Source organism: Miniopterus schreibersii (genome assembly GCF_964146895.1).
Source record: "Miniopterus schreibersii genome assembly, chromosome: 6".
In the NCBI taxonomy this organism is placed as follows: domain Eukaryota; kingdom Metazoa; phylum Chordata; class Mammalia; order Chiroptera; family Miniopteridae; genus Miniopterus; species Miniopterus schreibersii.
The window spans coordinates 86,464,838-86,481,053 of record NC_138107.1 but is presented as its reverse complement, the minus strand read 5'-3'; the positions used below and the strand labels follow the sequence as shown (position 1 = coordinate 86,481,053).

Here is a 16,216-nt window from a genome sequence, read left to right as displayed (position 1 = left end):
TGATGCTGTTACAGTTCTTCAGTGTGTAGAATGGTAGTTTTGAGCTGAGCTGACCCTTAATAAGAACAGCAAATATAATTTTTTAAAGAGTAGATTATTAAGCAGAGGGAGGGTAGAGAGTATGACAATTAAGTTTTCAATGTCTTCATTAACTAAGGCAAAGGAATTTTTATGTGTTGAATCCTGATGTTCAATAATATATGCATTACATAGTCTAGTGACCGGGAGCAAAATACCAGTGGAACTCTAGTCATTCATGGGGAGAGAAACAAACGTGCACAGCCTTTTGCTTAAATTTAAGACGTTTTGCTGGCCAGTTTTGTTCTTGTTTTAGAAATAAAGCTAAATTCATTCCTGTTTCTTTGTTTAGACATTTGTCTCTTGCATATACTGATATTCTAGTAACAGGTCAGAGACTTAGCTCTCCTACTGAAGGAAGACTGCAGCTCACCTGCTAAGCTAACTACTGTGTGGGGCAAAAAAAGGAAGGGTTTTTCTGTTGAATGTGGTCAGTGTGAAAAATACACACAAACCCACTGGAGGGGTTCAGGCATGGTCAGTGCCAAGTTTTCCTGACTTGTGTCTAAGATAAGTTGCTGTATTCTAAAACTCTGACATTGTGCATAGTTGTAGAAAGACCTCATTATTTTTAATCAGTTGAGTGCTAACTTAACTCCCATATCTAAACTTACTATCACAATTGTCCGTTATCACAATGGACATTCATAAATAAATGTAGGTATGGAGTATGATCCTGTCTGGCTCCTTATGTGTTCTGACATCTCAGACCTCACAGTGTGACTTTGCATCTTAGCTTTAGTTGGAGTAGCACTTGGAAGGGAGACATGAATTACTAGGTTACCATCTGCGCCATCAACCACATGGTTCTTTGCGTGTGTGTATGGGGTGGGGGCACATGAGCAAAATTAAACTTTACCACCACCCGCTCCAAACAAAGCAGAATGAATGTTAAAAAGTTTTCAGTATTTTGGCAAGCCTGAGGTCAACACTGCCTTCTAGGGGGTAGATTTTCATTGACTAACTGCCACTCTACACACATACCTGTCCCACACCTATGGTGTGGTTTTGCCTCCTTCAGTGAATATTGCCTTTGAGGAAATGTGATCTGGGGGACATGCCAAGATGATAAAATTGTCAAGTATGTGCTCTTTCCCCAGTCTTTGCACATGGTTTGGGTGTTTGGTGGTCAGTAAGCTGATGGACCTCGGCCTGTTGTGGGGCCACTTCCCACTTATCGTGCATAACCACACAACCCCACCATCGAGTTCACCAAAAACAGTGGCTGACCATGGAAACCTATCACAAGGGTTGTGAAAAAGAGGTGGGATTTAGATGTTTCCTTAATTGCCAAAGCCAGATTGCTTTTAAGGCCCCTGAATAAGTGGACCAAAATATGTATATAAATGGTCCTGTCGTCTCAGTAAATGTTTCCTTTTAAATTTCAATAAAAGTATATGCTGATTTTAGCATATTGTTAAAGATCCATAAAATTGAAAATAATGTCAGTAGTCTGTATAAACATGGAACTGTTTAGCATATTCTTGACTAAGGCAGTATTGTGCTGTGGTCCTTAGTCTGAGTAGGAGCCTCCTCTTTGTTCCAGAGAGTATTTGGAAATGTGTGTGTGTGGGGGGGTAACCTTTAGATGTCCCAGTGACTGGGGACACCTGTGTTTAGTTAGGTGCTGAACATTCTACAGTACTTGACAGCCTTGTAGGGCGAATGCTTGTGCTGCCCAGAATGCCAGCAGCACCCTGGTGAGAAACACCGAAGGGTAATGACTAGTCGGGTGACAGATACACACCCATAAGGTTGAGTGGCTTGGCCACTGGTCATTAACATATTATTCCTGTTTAGATTTCAGGAGTCCTCCCATCTCAGCCTACGTCAAGATTGTACAGCATGCACTGTATCTGATATAATATACACACATGGATTAAAATTAATTTGGAAATAAACCAACAGAAAGTACTAAGATAAGGATATTTAAAAGTTAAACAATATAAGTTTCCTGGGATGAAGCCTGATACCAAATAAATCTTGCACAGCAGAGCACATGCTTCATGTCTGAGCGCAATAACGCAGTCAAGCAGCTTGAGCTAGAAAATTGCTAAGAAGAACCTGGATGTGCAGAGTTAAATACAAATGTATATACATGATGGAGAATTTAGAGCAAATGTGGGAAATGAGATGAAAACAGCGGTTCTTTTCCAAGGAGTGAGATGACTTTATATACCTTCCACACATGTCTTTTAAAGTAGGGATATATTAAGATGTTTAAAAAATATATCAGATTGTCAAAAACTCAGTTTCAAGAATAATATATTGTGTAGTTGACAAGTTAATATCAGAAAAATGATTGTGGAACATGCACAGTATGTGAGTGTGTGGATATATTCATTAAAATTAATTTGATTTTGTAATTTTAGGGGGGTTCTGAAAATAAAAATTCTGGTACATCTCCACAGCAGAACTTGGAATTCCTCCTTCTGACGGGATCTGTGGACTGAGGGACGGAGGGAAAGCCTGTTTTCCTCCTGCCGCTTGTCCCATTTTATTTGTTACTGCGGTGTCGGGAGAACTTTATGTGCTGTTAGATTTGCCATCTTTGTTTGAGGTTGTGCACGTGACCTCATGGCTGCCCCCGGGCATCGGAGCGTGTGAAAAGAGGCCTGGGAAGGCCAGGGCAACCCAGACTTGGCCAGTGGCTTGTGTTGGAGCTGCTGGTGGTCAGATCAAGTCCTTGCGATGGGAGGTGTAGTTTGTGCAGGTTACATGGACCTCACCACGCTTAATTTCTCAGACGTTCGCTTTATACATACCGGCTTGTGTCCAACCTCAGTGAAAGTATTCATTTTGCTCGTCATTTGCCTTTTCAAAGATTTATGTGAACTTCGAGTCAAATATCAACCTGATTCAGAACCTTTAAATAGTTTTTTTCCTGAATTCCTTTAATCATTTTGTAAAATGCTTAAAAATCGGCGTGATGGTGCCACCTTTTTATGTTATTAGCTTTGGTTTCAGGAAGTGACATTTTCTCACTGGCATTAAATTTAGAAGTGATCAAGATTTAGAATGTAGAGTCTAATCTGTTCATAAATTCTGAGCTTTTATATTTGTCTTAACCAGGGTAGTTGCATCTGCTACAAATTGCTTGGTGGTTCAGTTTCTGAATCTGTAAAGAACAGAGAAAGAAAAGCATATCTAAGCCCAGCATTTGCCAGCCCCCCTCCTCGTTTCCGTTTTGAGTGTGACACTCACTGTGGCCTCATCATCAGTGTGTAATTTTGAGCTGCGCTTGTTACTGGAACCTTGGACTATGGGCCTGAGTTTCGCATCTCTGTAAGATGTGCCCTTCGAACTGTAATAGATACATTTGCTTTATTTCATGCTTTATAACTATTTTGTGATTTATTTTTTAAAATAAATTATTGCCAACAGGAAAAGAAACAAGTTTTTATATTTTTAATATAATTGAAGAATTTTAAATATGCCCAATCTTGCTTTTCTCAGCACACTTCAGTTCTTTAATTTGTGGACTTGAGATTGGGCTCTGGACAGTTATGCCTCCCTTTTCTTTGCTAGTAATGCCCATTGTAGAACCTTTAAGAGTTACTGGGTGTGCATCGAAGTCTCCATCATTGCAATCTTGAGTGTTAGAAAAAAACGTGATCTATAAAGACTGATCTTGTTCTCAAAGCCAGAACTGTTAGACCTCCCTCAGTCAGCCAATATCAGAAGAGTTCGCCTGTATCTATGTGGCAACATTAGAGACATCACTACCACCTCAGTTTTCGGTCTTACATCCTGATGATACCTCCAGTGTCATACGTTACTTCCATCTTCTGTCTCGACAGAGCTGACATATTTGCGTCGATAGAGCACACACCATTTTGCTTGTCAGATTTATTTTTGAAGCAATTTTCCATGTTTCTGCTATCTTTATAATTACCGTTTCAAATTACTGTATAACATTCTGCCCTCTTTGATGGAATTTCTCCTTTCCCTATGTAGATGGTTTCTGACGTTGCCGTAAACATTCTGGTGTATACGTAGGTCCCTCTCCCTTCCTTTCACTTGCTGCCCTGCTCTGAACTCTCAGAGCAGCTCGCCGCCCCACTGGTGCCTCACTGGCTTGTTGTAAGGGTCCGTAGGAGGTGGTGTGTGGAAAATAAGCTAACCGTAATCAAAGGATTTTTGTAGAAAAATGGCTTAGACCTGAGTGTGAACGTGCTTTACTAAAGAGGGAGCGCGTACATTAAATCCAGATTGTGCACACTCCAACTCATCAGTTACCTCCCGTTGGTGGGGGGAGTGTGTGCACGCGTGTGTGTGGGGGGGGGTGATGAGAGTGAGAATGGCTGTAGGAGAGGAACACACTCTTGCCATGTTGCTGAGTAGCTCTGAGCTTCTGTGGAAGGCTCAGGAGATGATTCCTAAGAGAAAAGGCCACTAAGTGTAATTTGCTTTGTTCTGTTTTCTAGATCAATGTCCGAGTTACCACCATGGATGCGGAGCTGGAGTTCGCCATCCAGCCAAACACGACAGGAAAACAGCTTTTTGATCAGGTTGGTCTCTGTGGGCTTAAGAGAGAGTTCCCGTTAGAGGACAGTGTTTGCAGCATCCAAGCAATTTTGTTTGTAACCACATTTTGTGGTGTGCTGCTCACTTCGCTCCTAGAGCAGACCATTACCCACTGCTAGGGGGCTCACACTGAGAACGTTCCAGGGTGGCCCCTGTTCACAGCCCGAGGGGAACTTCAGGGGACACTGAAGTCTCCCTTAACGCAGTGCTGCACCCAGAGCCCTGGCTGCCCTCTGACCCCCAGAGTCTCATGGTCACCCTATTTCTTGGCCATCTGGTCTGTGGGCTGCGGTACAGTGGGTGTCTGACAACCACCCCAGGGCCTGAGTGGAACCGAGCAGTAGGCCACAGGTTCTGGAGTGACCCTCTCCCTGGCTTTTTCTCTGACCATGAGCTTGCTCAGACACTCATTGCTGAATTGGGCACCACAGAGCACGTCCGGGTTCCCGCGGGTTTCTCCTTGAGGCCTGAAGGTGAGTGCTGAGTGTCTTAACGAGAACACTGAGCCACCATCAGGCTGCGATAGCTCTTCCATGGGACATTCCTTAGAGTGAGGCCTACTTTCTGGGCTAAGTAAATGCAGCTCTGGGGCCGAGGGTCCAGTCGGCGACAGGACCGGTTGCAAGTTTGCAGGCCACTTGAGCTGTACCTGCCTTCCCACGGCCCCCATGGGAAGACGTCCTCCATCCCAGCACTAACCCGGGAACTGGAGTGGGTGTGAGTGGGTGAGCTGGGAGGTTGGGTTTCAGCAAACCTAGAGTCTAGGTGACTCCTTGGTGCTGGATGGGATCTCCCTCTCACCCCATCCCCCACGCTGGGCTGCTCTGCTGCAGCCCATGGATGACGGGGCGACAGGGCATGCGGAGGCCTGCAGGGGCGGAGCACACCTCCCTGGCTCTCCCTGGCTCTGCCTCACCCTGTAAGGATAAAGACATTTACTGCTCTGGGTGGGGCTGGACTTGCGGTGACATTCTAAATGTTTCTCCTGAAAGATAATCTTGCAGTATGTTCAGGGGAGCCAGCTGAGCTCCAGGTGGTGCCCATGGGGTAGGAAGCCCAGGTGCTGGTGTCCGCTGTGCCTGCAGCCACCGTGTCCCTCAGTCATGGAGAGTCCTTGTCTGTAAGGAGTGGCGGCTGACCCCAGGCGATTCATTTCTAAAGCAGCTGGGAAGCTCTTTGTTGGGAAGGTTGTGGAGTTTTGATGTATTACTCATTTCACTTCCCTGCCTCCATCGGCCATAATTCCTTCACGCTTGCTTCTCAGAGATTGTGTGAAGAGGCTGTTTATTAAGAGTTTGCAGTACTTGTCTCTGCTGCTTGGGCCCCTTGGGAGGGGAGGGGTGAGGAGAGTGGGCTTACTCTGGCTCCTTACTTGGGTTTCAATGCCACATATGCTTTCCTACCTGCAGGCGTGTGTGCCAGGCAGTGAGTTGCACACTTCACAGATAGGCTCAGCTTCCTGACCTAGGGGACCCTGTGGACAGAACATGTCCCTACAAGCTGCATAATTGAATTTAGTTTGGTGTGTACATGGGTTCAAGCCGGATATTTTCCTAATATCAGACTGGCTGGCTGTCCAGTAGCATGGGGCTCTGCAGTAATGAGTGTGCACATGTGGACTCTGAGCTTGCTTAGTAGGTAGGGGTTATTTTAAAAATCTAGGGACACAAATCCAACCAGCAGGCCGAGTTTGGATGTGCTCCGCATGCACATTATTCTGAAGCTCATCAGTCTCCCGTCAGCCACCCCTTTGGGCACTGTGTTACTCTTCCCCTCCCCCCTCAGAAAACAAAGCCCCCTGAATCCTTATGCTAAAGAAAAGGCCAGGCCAAGTCTCACTGTGACCACCATTCCTAGCTTGCTCTCCTGTCTTACTCTCAGTCAGCCTCCAGGACAGGTACAGCAGGTAGTGGACAGGCTGCACGGGACTATGTCCTTTCTCTGTTGCTCCATCTGACACCCTTCTAGGTCTGGGAAACTCATTCATGGGCCAGACCTCCAGTCACTGAACTATGGTCCTTCAGTGGACTAGGTCGTGAGTTAGTCTAACCCCTTCTTTCCACCCCATGTGTCACTGAAGTCTCCCCTGCAGTACCCAGCCATAGCCCCTGCCCGGTGCTGTTGCTGTGTCTGTCACTGGGCTCTAGTCCAGGACTCCGGCTTGACAAGCATGTCATGGAGGCTGACAGCCACATGGGAGGCAGGTTTCCTGACAAGCCGAGGGAGCTTTTCCACTGCTGACCTTTCTGAGAGGGAAGGAAGGAGTTTTGTTGAGAGACTGTGTGCGTCCACTTTCTCTATCATCAAAAGGTGTTTTCAGCTATTAAGATGGAATGAAATAGACACATACCTACATTTTCCTTTGCAAACCCTGCGCTTACAGCATCGCCAAAGCAGAGATAAAGGAATTGTCAGCACCCTTTTCAGATTCAGCCTCCGTGGCAGGGATCCACCTGCAGGTTAGGCTGAGGACACTGGAGGGGATGGTGAAGCATGTTTTCCTTGGAATGGCGGACTTGCTTTGCAGGGAGGACATGCAGGTTGGCTAATAGAATGAATGGCAGAAAGGAAGGTTGTCTGATTCTACTTTTTCACGTGGAGGAAGCCATCAGGATAGAAGAAGGGCGTTGGAGCACACTGTTTTTATAGAAATCGGGAAGGCTCACATTGTGAAGATGTGGCAGATCAAGGCACAGGGACAAGCTTTCACCAGGAGAGTGAGGTCCTGGGCTCTGTCCACGGAGGTTCTAGAGCCTGTGACGCTCCATGAAGGGGGCTGGCCACCTTTACCAGAGGGAAAAGAGGACTCTGAGCTGTGGCCCTTAGCATCAGCAAGGGTCTGATGGGTGGGGGTGGGACGTCAAGTGGACAGGAAATTTCACACTGGTTAAGACCCAGGCTAAGGCTGCAGTGGGGTGGGTGGAGAGACCAGTTGGAGAGAGAGAGTGCTGTGAATGTGGGGCCTTCTTGTGCAACTTCAAAACAACCCAAAGAGAAAGGCAGGGTGGTATCCTCTTCGAACAGTGAGCTGGAGATTTTGGGGAGTAAGAAGTTAGAGGAGTTGGGCGTAGAAACTCTGGTCTTTGCATTTGCGCTCTACCCTTGGCTGCCATGAAAAGAAGCCATTGGGTTTCATGAAAGACTTGGGAGTAAAGCAGCACTGTATGAGGGTCAGAATTTCTCTCCTGTCACCCCACAAGGAAGAACCCTGGTAATAGTGCCATCTCCTCTTCTTTTTTGGGTGAGCAGAGGGCGCAGATGAACAAGTCACTCCTTGGTGTGTAATGCAAAGACTCCTGAGCTCTCACAGGCTCTGTCCCCTACAGATCAGGAAACATGCTCTGAGCAGGAGTTTACTTGGAATTTCCGATTTTATTTAAGCAAGTGCTCCAGATGCCTGATTGGTCATTCCTAGCATGTTCAACCCTTTTCCCCTTTAAATGTGATAGAAGCCGTATCAAAAGAGTGGTAACCTCCTTTAGAGGCCTAACACTGTACGTCATGGGATTTAAAACTACACAGCAATGCCCTTGGACTCAGTTCTGATGATGTTGACAAGTGTCCGCAGCAAGTTGCGTATCTCTTTCCAAGACACATGGATAACCAGCTGGGACTCTCTGGAATGGACCATAGGAGGCTTTTTTCCCTAGTGCTGTGGAGAATTTCCCAGTGTGAAATCCTCGCCATGACCTAGCCGTGAATTCTACCTTCCTCTATCAGAATTTGACATTTCTGGGCCTGTGTGAAGCTGAGCACTCCCCGCCCCCTTCCTGGAAGTTTGCCACGTCTGTCTTTGTCTTTCCGGTTCCCTGTTCCTAGTGACACGGTCTTGGGCCAACTGACTGAGAGGCAGAGACAGCCAGAGGAGCCCCAGGTGTTCCTCTGCTTCCCGTTGGTAACTTTCAACCCCTTTTTCACGGGCACACCTGACAGGTGACATTCACACCTGGTACACACACAGTCACTGGTGTACCCTGGGTTATGCGTGAGTCTCTGTGCTCGCTGTCACCTCTTTGTCTTGACTCAGGAAAGCAAAATGGAGTTCAGGAGTAGGAGTAAGATTTTAGAAGATCTTAAGGTTTTGTAAGATTTAATGTTAACCCCGAATCTGCTCAAATTGGTATTAAAAATACATCATTCATGGCTGCCCCCTCCCTCCCTCCCTCCCTCCCTCCCTCCCTCCCTCCCTCCCTCCCTCCCTCCCTCCCTCACAGGTGGTTAAGACTATCGGCCTCCGGGAAGTGTGGTACTTTGGCCTCCAGTACGTAGATAATAAAGGGTTTCCTACCTGGTTGAAGCTTGATAAAAAGGTAAGTCCGAGCTAACTCTGCAGGCTGCTAACTGGGGCTGGTCCCCTTCTTGACGTTGAAGCTGGAGCCCTCCCTCTGTCTTTGCTTCTTTGTTCCTTTTTATTTGTGTAAAAGTTTTTACAGACAAAAAGGTTGCAGGTTTCCAGTAAATGGGATACTGGTTGGAAATTAGATCCTGGCATTTTCCCCGTACTGCTCACTCATTGGAGCACATGATGCTTAATTCTTCGTGTTTAGGTGACCTTAGTGTTTTTCCCCCCAATGCAATTGTTAATCTTAGAGCCATGAATCATCCACTGTTTTGCAAGAACCTGTTACTGCTTGGTTAGAGCCTGTGATAGATTATCTCCCAGCTCGAAAGACTGGATAATTCCAGTAACAGTTATAAAGAAAAGCAATAAGCTAAATGTGTTTTCTCTAAACAGTTTGGAAAATGTCCCTTTTTCCAAACCTCTGCTTTCCTCCCATATTATATAGCAGGTCAGGAGGGCGACTGGAAGTGTGAAAGGGGAGGGGCATGAGGAATTTTTAAAAGTAAGTTCCACAGTCCAGGGCTAGACTGGCCACGTGGACGGATTCCAGGTTCAAGGGTCACCCAAGCAGGTGCTTCCAAATTGGAGCTCTCGATCACACCGTCCCTCGAAGAGCAGGGCTGGGCTAGTGGCACTGGGATAGCAGCTAGCTGTCGCTAGACTTCCAGCTGAGTGTGGGGCTGTAATAGGTCATTTTAAATTGGCCTTTTTTTGTCTTAACATGCTAAAAGGTGACTTTCAGAATAAACATCATCATTTGAAAACTGGCCTGAAGAACCCTTTGGAGTCAGTGGTTAGAAGCCTGTGTTTGGGTTGGGATAGCAGGTCTTTGTGTCTCCTGAACTCATGGGGAGAGTTTGGCTTCTGTTGTCTAGGTGTCCGCCCAGGAGGTCAGGAAGGAGAGCCCCCTCCAGTTCAAGTTCAGGGCCAAGTTCTACCCTGAAGACGTGTCTGAGGAGCTCATCCAGGACATCACTCAGAAGCTTTTCTTCCTGCAAGTGAAGGAGGGCATACTTAGCGATGAGATTTACTGCCCTCCAGAGACCGCGGTGCTGCTTGGCTCCTACGCAGTGCAGGCCAAGTTTGGAGACTATAGCAAAGAAATGCACAAGTCTGGGTACCTCAGCTCCGAGCGGCTGATCCCTCAGAGGTGAGCTGGCGGCCAGGCCTGGGGAAGGGATGGTGAGGAGGCAGCAGAAAGCACAAGGGCGTTGTCAAGGGCAAGTGCTCCTTGAGCCGGTGCTGGGCATTTCCTAACCTGTGTGTTTACTCCTGCTGTGAGCAGACAGTGACCCAGCACAGCAGCCCCCTGAGCCACCAGTGATTCACCTGAGCAGGGTCTGACAGAAGCAGCAGGGAAGGGACCCTACCTCATGGGGGCTGAAGAGCAGCTGTGTTATTTGAGGACATTATAAAGCAGTCAAGTTTCTCTCGGCCTGACTACGTCACTCCTTCGGGTGTATAATAACTTGGCCCCTGTTAAATCTACTTTTAGTCACTAATGGTCACAGAAATAAACCCTTTTGGCAGAAGAGTCCTCTTAAAATAAAACACCCTTTTACATTTTTTTTGTAGCAGGACTGTTTGTTCCAGGTCCTAAATCACCAGCCTTTTAGTTTGTCCTAAGTTAGAATCACTGCAGGTTAGGAAGTAGAAACAAGCACACTTTGTGGTGATTTTATTTGAAGGAAAAGTCGAGGTTTGCGTGAAGGTGGGTAGAGGCTGTCACCCCTCTCAGCCCTGTGGGGTGACGTTGCTGTGCCTTCTTCCCCTGCAATCCAGAGTCATGGATCAGCACAAGCTCACCAGGGACCAGTGGGAGGACCGGATCCAGGTGTGGCACGCGGAGCATCGAGGGATGCTCAAGTGAGTGCTGGCGGGAGGTGACCCCTATCCCCCGTCCCCCTTCGCCCCCTGTCCTCTGCCCTCCTTCCCCCCCTGTCTGTGTTGCATGTGACTCCAGGGAGGCCAGGCCCAGTGTCTGGCAGACCAGGGGAAGTTAATCAGCCAAGCTACAAGTGAGGTTTTCCTTAAACAGAGCCAGGTGTTCTTGCCTGGGGCGAGAAGCAGTTTAACTGAAGCCTTTTAGGCCCTAAACCCTCTCCCTCGGGTGTCTAAAATGTGCTTTTAGTCTAGGGGGCAGGGTTACTGTTCACAAGCCACCAGAGTTCTCTTTCCTCTGTCACAGAGGGGTGAGTTTCTTCGCTGTTTGTAAGGTGACTGCCTTCAAAAGTGTGTGTAAATGGAAAAAATTGATCCCAAGTGAAAAACACTTGCTATTAAGTATAAGAAATGGCCAGAGTCTCTGTTGCTCCGGAATTCTCTTCTCGGGCATGGGTTGCAATTCTGTGCATCACCCCAGCCTTAGAAGGTAGTTTGCAGTTTGGGCTTCAGAGACATGTGTCCTTAGAGATTCCTGTCTGAGCCAAGCTGCTTTTGTGGAGGGAAATAGCTCGAAACCTAAGCGTGGCTGCTAGTGAGGCGGACAAGGGAAGCCCCTGTGTAGGCAGAAGGGAAAGCAAGGTTGTGCCTGGCAATAAAACGGAAACGGAAAATCTGTGTCCAGAGAATCCAGCGTGAGTCAGTTCAGTTCTTTCAGTGTGTCAAGCGTCGGGGCAGCCCGGGCACAGGCATGGCCGGCACCTGGAGCGCATGGCTGTCGGCCGCCCCACGGAACCTGCCGTGCGTTTCCGAGGCCACTCAGACATCACACGCACTCGCGTGATGTCCATGTTTGCTCTTCCCAACTAGAGACAGTGCCATGCTGGAGTATTTGAAGATTGCCCAAGACCTGGAAATGTATGGAATCAACTATTTTGAGATAAAAAATAAGAAAGGAACAGACCTTTGGCTCGGCGTGGATGCCCTTGGACTGAACATTTATGAGAAAGATGATAAGTGAGTTGAATTTGGTAATTATCTTTGGTTGGTGGGGTGGGGGCTGGAAACCATGGGGAGTGGCAGTTCCACATGCGGGTTGCTCTAAAGTACGTTCCAGGCAGCTGACTGGCCTGGGGAGTGAGTCTGCATGGGCTTTTCCACTGTGATGTGGCCGCAGGGGAGGTTCGCTCCGAGCTGCGCATTATTTCCCCCGTCACTGTGGCCTCTTCACTGGCACATGTAGCCTATGCTGGGTCCAACAGGGAGACCACGAAGGTCTGTGACCTCACCCCCCACCAAGGCTACTCCCACCGCCTGGGATGCCAACACACCCAGAACTACCACCCAGGCAGCCTGGCAGCTGGAGGTTTGTGCTAATCCAACCAAGAATATTTGTAGTGCTATCAGAGACCCTAAAATCCTGTAAACAATAGCCTTTCTGTACAGACAATTGGGCTAAAACTTCTGAAACCGTGGGAGGGATCTAATTGCCTCAGGTTAGTTTTTTCTGTTGAGTTTAAAGCAAGCCAGGTGAGGGTCCGAGCATGGAGGCTGACTTCCCCTCGACTTCCTCTGCCATCCCTGTGGATGCAAACAGTGCACACAGGCCTTTCTTCTGCCGAGAAGCTAGTTACACAGAAAAAATTGTTCTAATTCAGGGGGGCAAGTTTTCTGAGGTGGTTCCCAAGCTCAGAGGGTAAGCCTCAGTTCTGGATTCTTCCCATTAGAAGCTACCTGAGTTTGAGAGGCAGCAGGAGGACACCATCTCTTCTGGGACTATAAGGGTGGGGCTCCTCATTGTCCCTGGAACAGCCCTCTAAAGGGCTCCCCTAGACAAGCCCTGCTTGTGGCCTCTGGGCAGGGTCCCAGCAGAGCATGATAGCAGATCTGGCTGAGAGCACCGGGCAGGACTGCTCCTGAGGCCTGGATGCCAAGCCAGACCCTTTGCCTGGTTTCTTAACTGTTCTTACCTCCATGGATGTGGGCAGAGTAGCCCAGAGTCACCGGATGTTCGCGGGCCCCTGTAACCAGCATGGAGTCCTGGCCAGATTGCTGCTCTTTCCCCTCCTGGCCACATGCTGTTCCTCTAAGTCTTGGCTCTCCCTCATTTCCTACCTGTGCCTTACCCACCCCACCTGTTCTCAGATGTTAATGTTCACAGCTCCCCCCCACTCCAGATCCTTCCCCACCCAAAACCCTTCTCTGTTTTTCATGAAGGGAGTAGCACTGCTTTGGACAAATGATACCACATAAAGAATCTGTCTAATCCCAGCCACGTGTATTCTTGCCAGAACCCAAAGTACAGACACTTGCGGTTGGGCAGGGACCTGGGTCAGACGATCCTAAAACCCTCCACTTAGGGCCTGAATGAGGTGGAGGTACGCTTCGGACTCCACGAGGAGAATCCCTGCTGGAAGATCCCAGTCACGGCATGCGACACGAGAGGCTTATCGGAGAATCTCAGGAACGCTTCTAGAACCTAGCAGTGAGGGCCTTGGGACTCTGGCTTGCTCCTTCCAGGTGTACAGAAGCAAATAAAGGGACTGGCAGGATGTGGCTGGTCAGCACGGCCATGCCTGGGAGCAGAGCGCAGAATGAGAACATGGAGGCCTCGCTGGTTGTGTGGGAAACTGCCTCTTCTTTGAACTCCTTTCTTGAATGACCAGGTTTTGTAATGCAGCCATGACCAGGGCTGTTCAAACAGGTTTTTCAAGCTGCAAGAAACAGCCATAGGCAGGAACTGGCTGATGTCAGCCTGTAACTACCCCCAACCCACACAAGTGTGCATTTTTTCCAAGTAAAACCGGAGCTGCGTGGCTCCTCCAGTCCTGTCCTTGCTCTCCTTCCCCCAGTTTAGCAGCAGGGCTCGCCATCCTCTCAAAGGGGTCTCCCTGAAGAAAACACTGGGGCGAGGGACCAGCCTCGCGTCTTCCCACTTCGGAAGACATTCTTCTTCCATTATGAGAAAACTCTGAAGCAGATATTCACTCAGTCAATAGGCCCAACTTCTTTCAAACACGTCAACAGCTCGGTTTCCAGGATGAGCCGGGGATTGGGACTCCGTCTGAGGGATGCTGTGGCAGCTCCCAGCTGTGTTAAGTGGTCACTCTTTGCCCTTGTAGAACTAGCTGGGGTGCCGGGAGGTCTTGGGGCGCTTCTCAGATGGGAAGTCGGGTACTGAGTGTGTAAGTGGGTGATAGGAGACTCAGTGCACCCTGCCAATAAACAGAAATCTTTATTTTACTAAAATGCTTATCCCTTTTAGTATGAGATGTGCTACGGTGGGAAAATGTCCCCTGGAGTCCCTTTCTCATCGCACATGTAACCATTAAGTGGGAGCACGTAACCATTAAGTGGAAAGCATTTGTCTTTTTCTTTCTCCGACCCCGTAGATCAGAGCAGGAGACTGTAGATGGGGAGGAATTGGCAGACTCAGGCCCCTTCCCTGAAAAGTGTTATCAGCTTGGGAACAGAAAAAGTTCAGATTAGTGGTGTTATAATTCTACCTGGCATCCAGACCAAAAACAAAACAACAAAAACAAGACAAAAGCCTAGAGGAACCTGATCCTGCTTCCCCCCCCCCCCCCCCCCCCCCAGTCCTTGGAGGCCCTGTTTCCCTCCTGCAGGGCAGGCTCCATTCTGTCCTGCCCTGGGGAGGAGGTTCTCACTGTGAGCTCAGGGCTTCAGCAACCGCTCAGTTAACTCTTTGAGGGAGAGGGTGCTGGAGTGGAGAGGCCTGTAGACAAGTTGGGGGCTGAAACAAGAGCCCATATCTCTTTCCTCCAGTTCCGTGCTCAGGGCTGTAAATCAGGTTTTCTCATCTACATGTACATTTAATTCACCTTCGAAATGATGTTTCAAGCACATGATGAACGAGCTATTTTAAAGAAATTATTTCCATTTTCTAAAATTACACTCATTAGGCAGAATATGTAAATTTTGGCTTTGGGCAGGAGGGGCATTCCACGTCTGTGCTCACCTGTGTAAGGGAGGAGATCATGAAGCAGTTGTGCTGATTGTGTGAGTTTGTTTTACCAGATGGGCCGGGGTCACAGCTGTCAGACCATTCTCTCCTTTCTGGTCTTTGGAACCCTGACTAGAAGATGGAACAGGCAGTTTTCTGAGTCCTTTAGTCTCTCACAGAAGTTTGCTGTTTCAAGGACTCCAGTTAGACCACCTCTAGTGAGAAGTTTAAAAGTTCCCTTCAGATTAGCAGAGAGTTTGGACAGTGGTTAGACACCTGAGAGGAGCCTTTTGAGCACCTTGCTGACCAGCTATTTTGAGCCCGAACTTGCCTGCTTGGCCGGCTACTTTTCAGCTCTTTTAAAACTTCATTGCTTTCAGACCTTAAAATTACTTAAACTAATATAAGTGTAGACAATTATCTCGTGACTGGTCAGCAATGTTTGGACCTAGAAACAGGAGTATACTTACGACCGGTCAGCAAGGTGTTATACCGGGCCCTGCAGCACGCTGTCGAGTTGGTGGTGGGGTTTCCTGATGGGTCAGCCCTGCCAGAGCAGGAGCACCCCCTGGGCAGGCCCCTGCAGCCTCAGGGAAGCCAGGCCATTTATAAAGTCTTCCCTTCCATTGTGAAAATGTGGGCAGCGTTCCAGCCCAGTTATCTCTGCCCCATCCCTGCCTCTGGGCCAGGACAGGCTCTTCTCTCCATCTCTAGTACGTGGTGATCTCCAGTCCTTCCTACCACCCCACAGCTTTCCTGAACTTTTTAAATGAAAAATTTCAAACAAATTGTAAAATAGGAAGGATTTCACAGGGAACGCTGTGTGCCATGTGCCCGCAACCAGGATTCGACCTTGGGCGTTTCATTCCTTGCTTTGTCTGTCTCCCACCCACACATCACTGTGCCCTGGGGCCCTCTTTCAGACACATTTCAAAGTAAAATTGCAGGCACCTATATACTGCCCCCCAAGTGCACGTTATGGACTAGAACACAGTATGTTTTGTTTTTCATTTGATGTAAAATACAATGAAATGCACACTTCTTAAGCGTTCATTTACTGAGTTTAGACAAACACACATGCCTGTAAAATCCAAACTCCTGTCAAGATGTAGAACATTATCATTACCCTCAGTGGCATATTTTGAATTAAAATTCTTAAACCGTTCATTTTGAAATCATTTCACACTTTTAAAAGGTTTCAAATATAGTAAATACAAAGGATTCCCATATTCCCTTTACTTGGCTTCCCCAGATGTTGACATCTGCATAACCATAGTCCAAGTATCACACTCAGAAGTTAACATGGATGGGAGGAGACTCTTCACAATGTGTAGACCCTATTTCCATTATAATCAGTTGTGCACTGATGTCCTCCTTTTGCCCCAGGATCCCCCCTGGAATGGCACTTACATTTAGTGGTCACA

At 48.0% G+C, this 16,216-nt stretch overlaps 1 protein-coding gene across 1 annotated transcript in view; it reads left to right on the top strand.

Moving 5' to 3' along the window:
- Positions 1-16,216, top strand: part of EZR (ezrin) — a 48,350-nt gene that overhangs the window by 20,280 nt on the left and 11,854 nt on the right. The window contains exons 3-7 of the mRNA XM_081140113.1: positions 4,506-4,589; positions 8,820-8,915; positions 9,823-10,097; positions 10,730-10,813; positions 11,699-11,845. Coding sequence (XP_080996239.1) covers positions 4,506-4,589; positions 8,820-8,915; positions 9,823-10,097; positions 10,730-10,813; positions 11,699-11,845 — 686 coding nt within the window. The remainder of the gene's footprint in view (positions 1-4,505; positions 4,590-8,819; positions 8,916-9,822; positions 10,098-10,729; positions 10,814-11,698; positions 11,846-16,216) is intronic.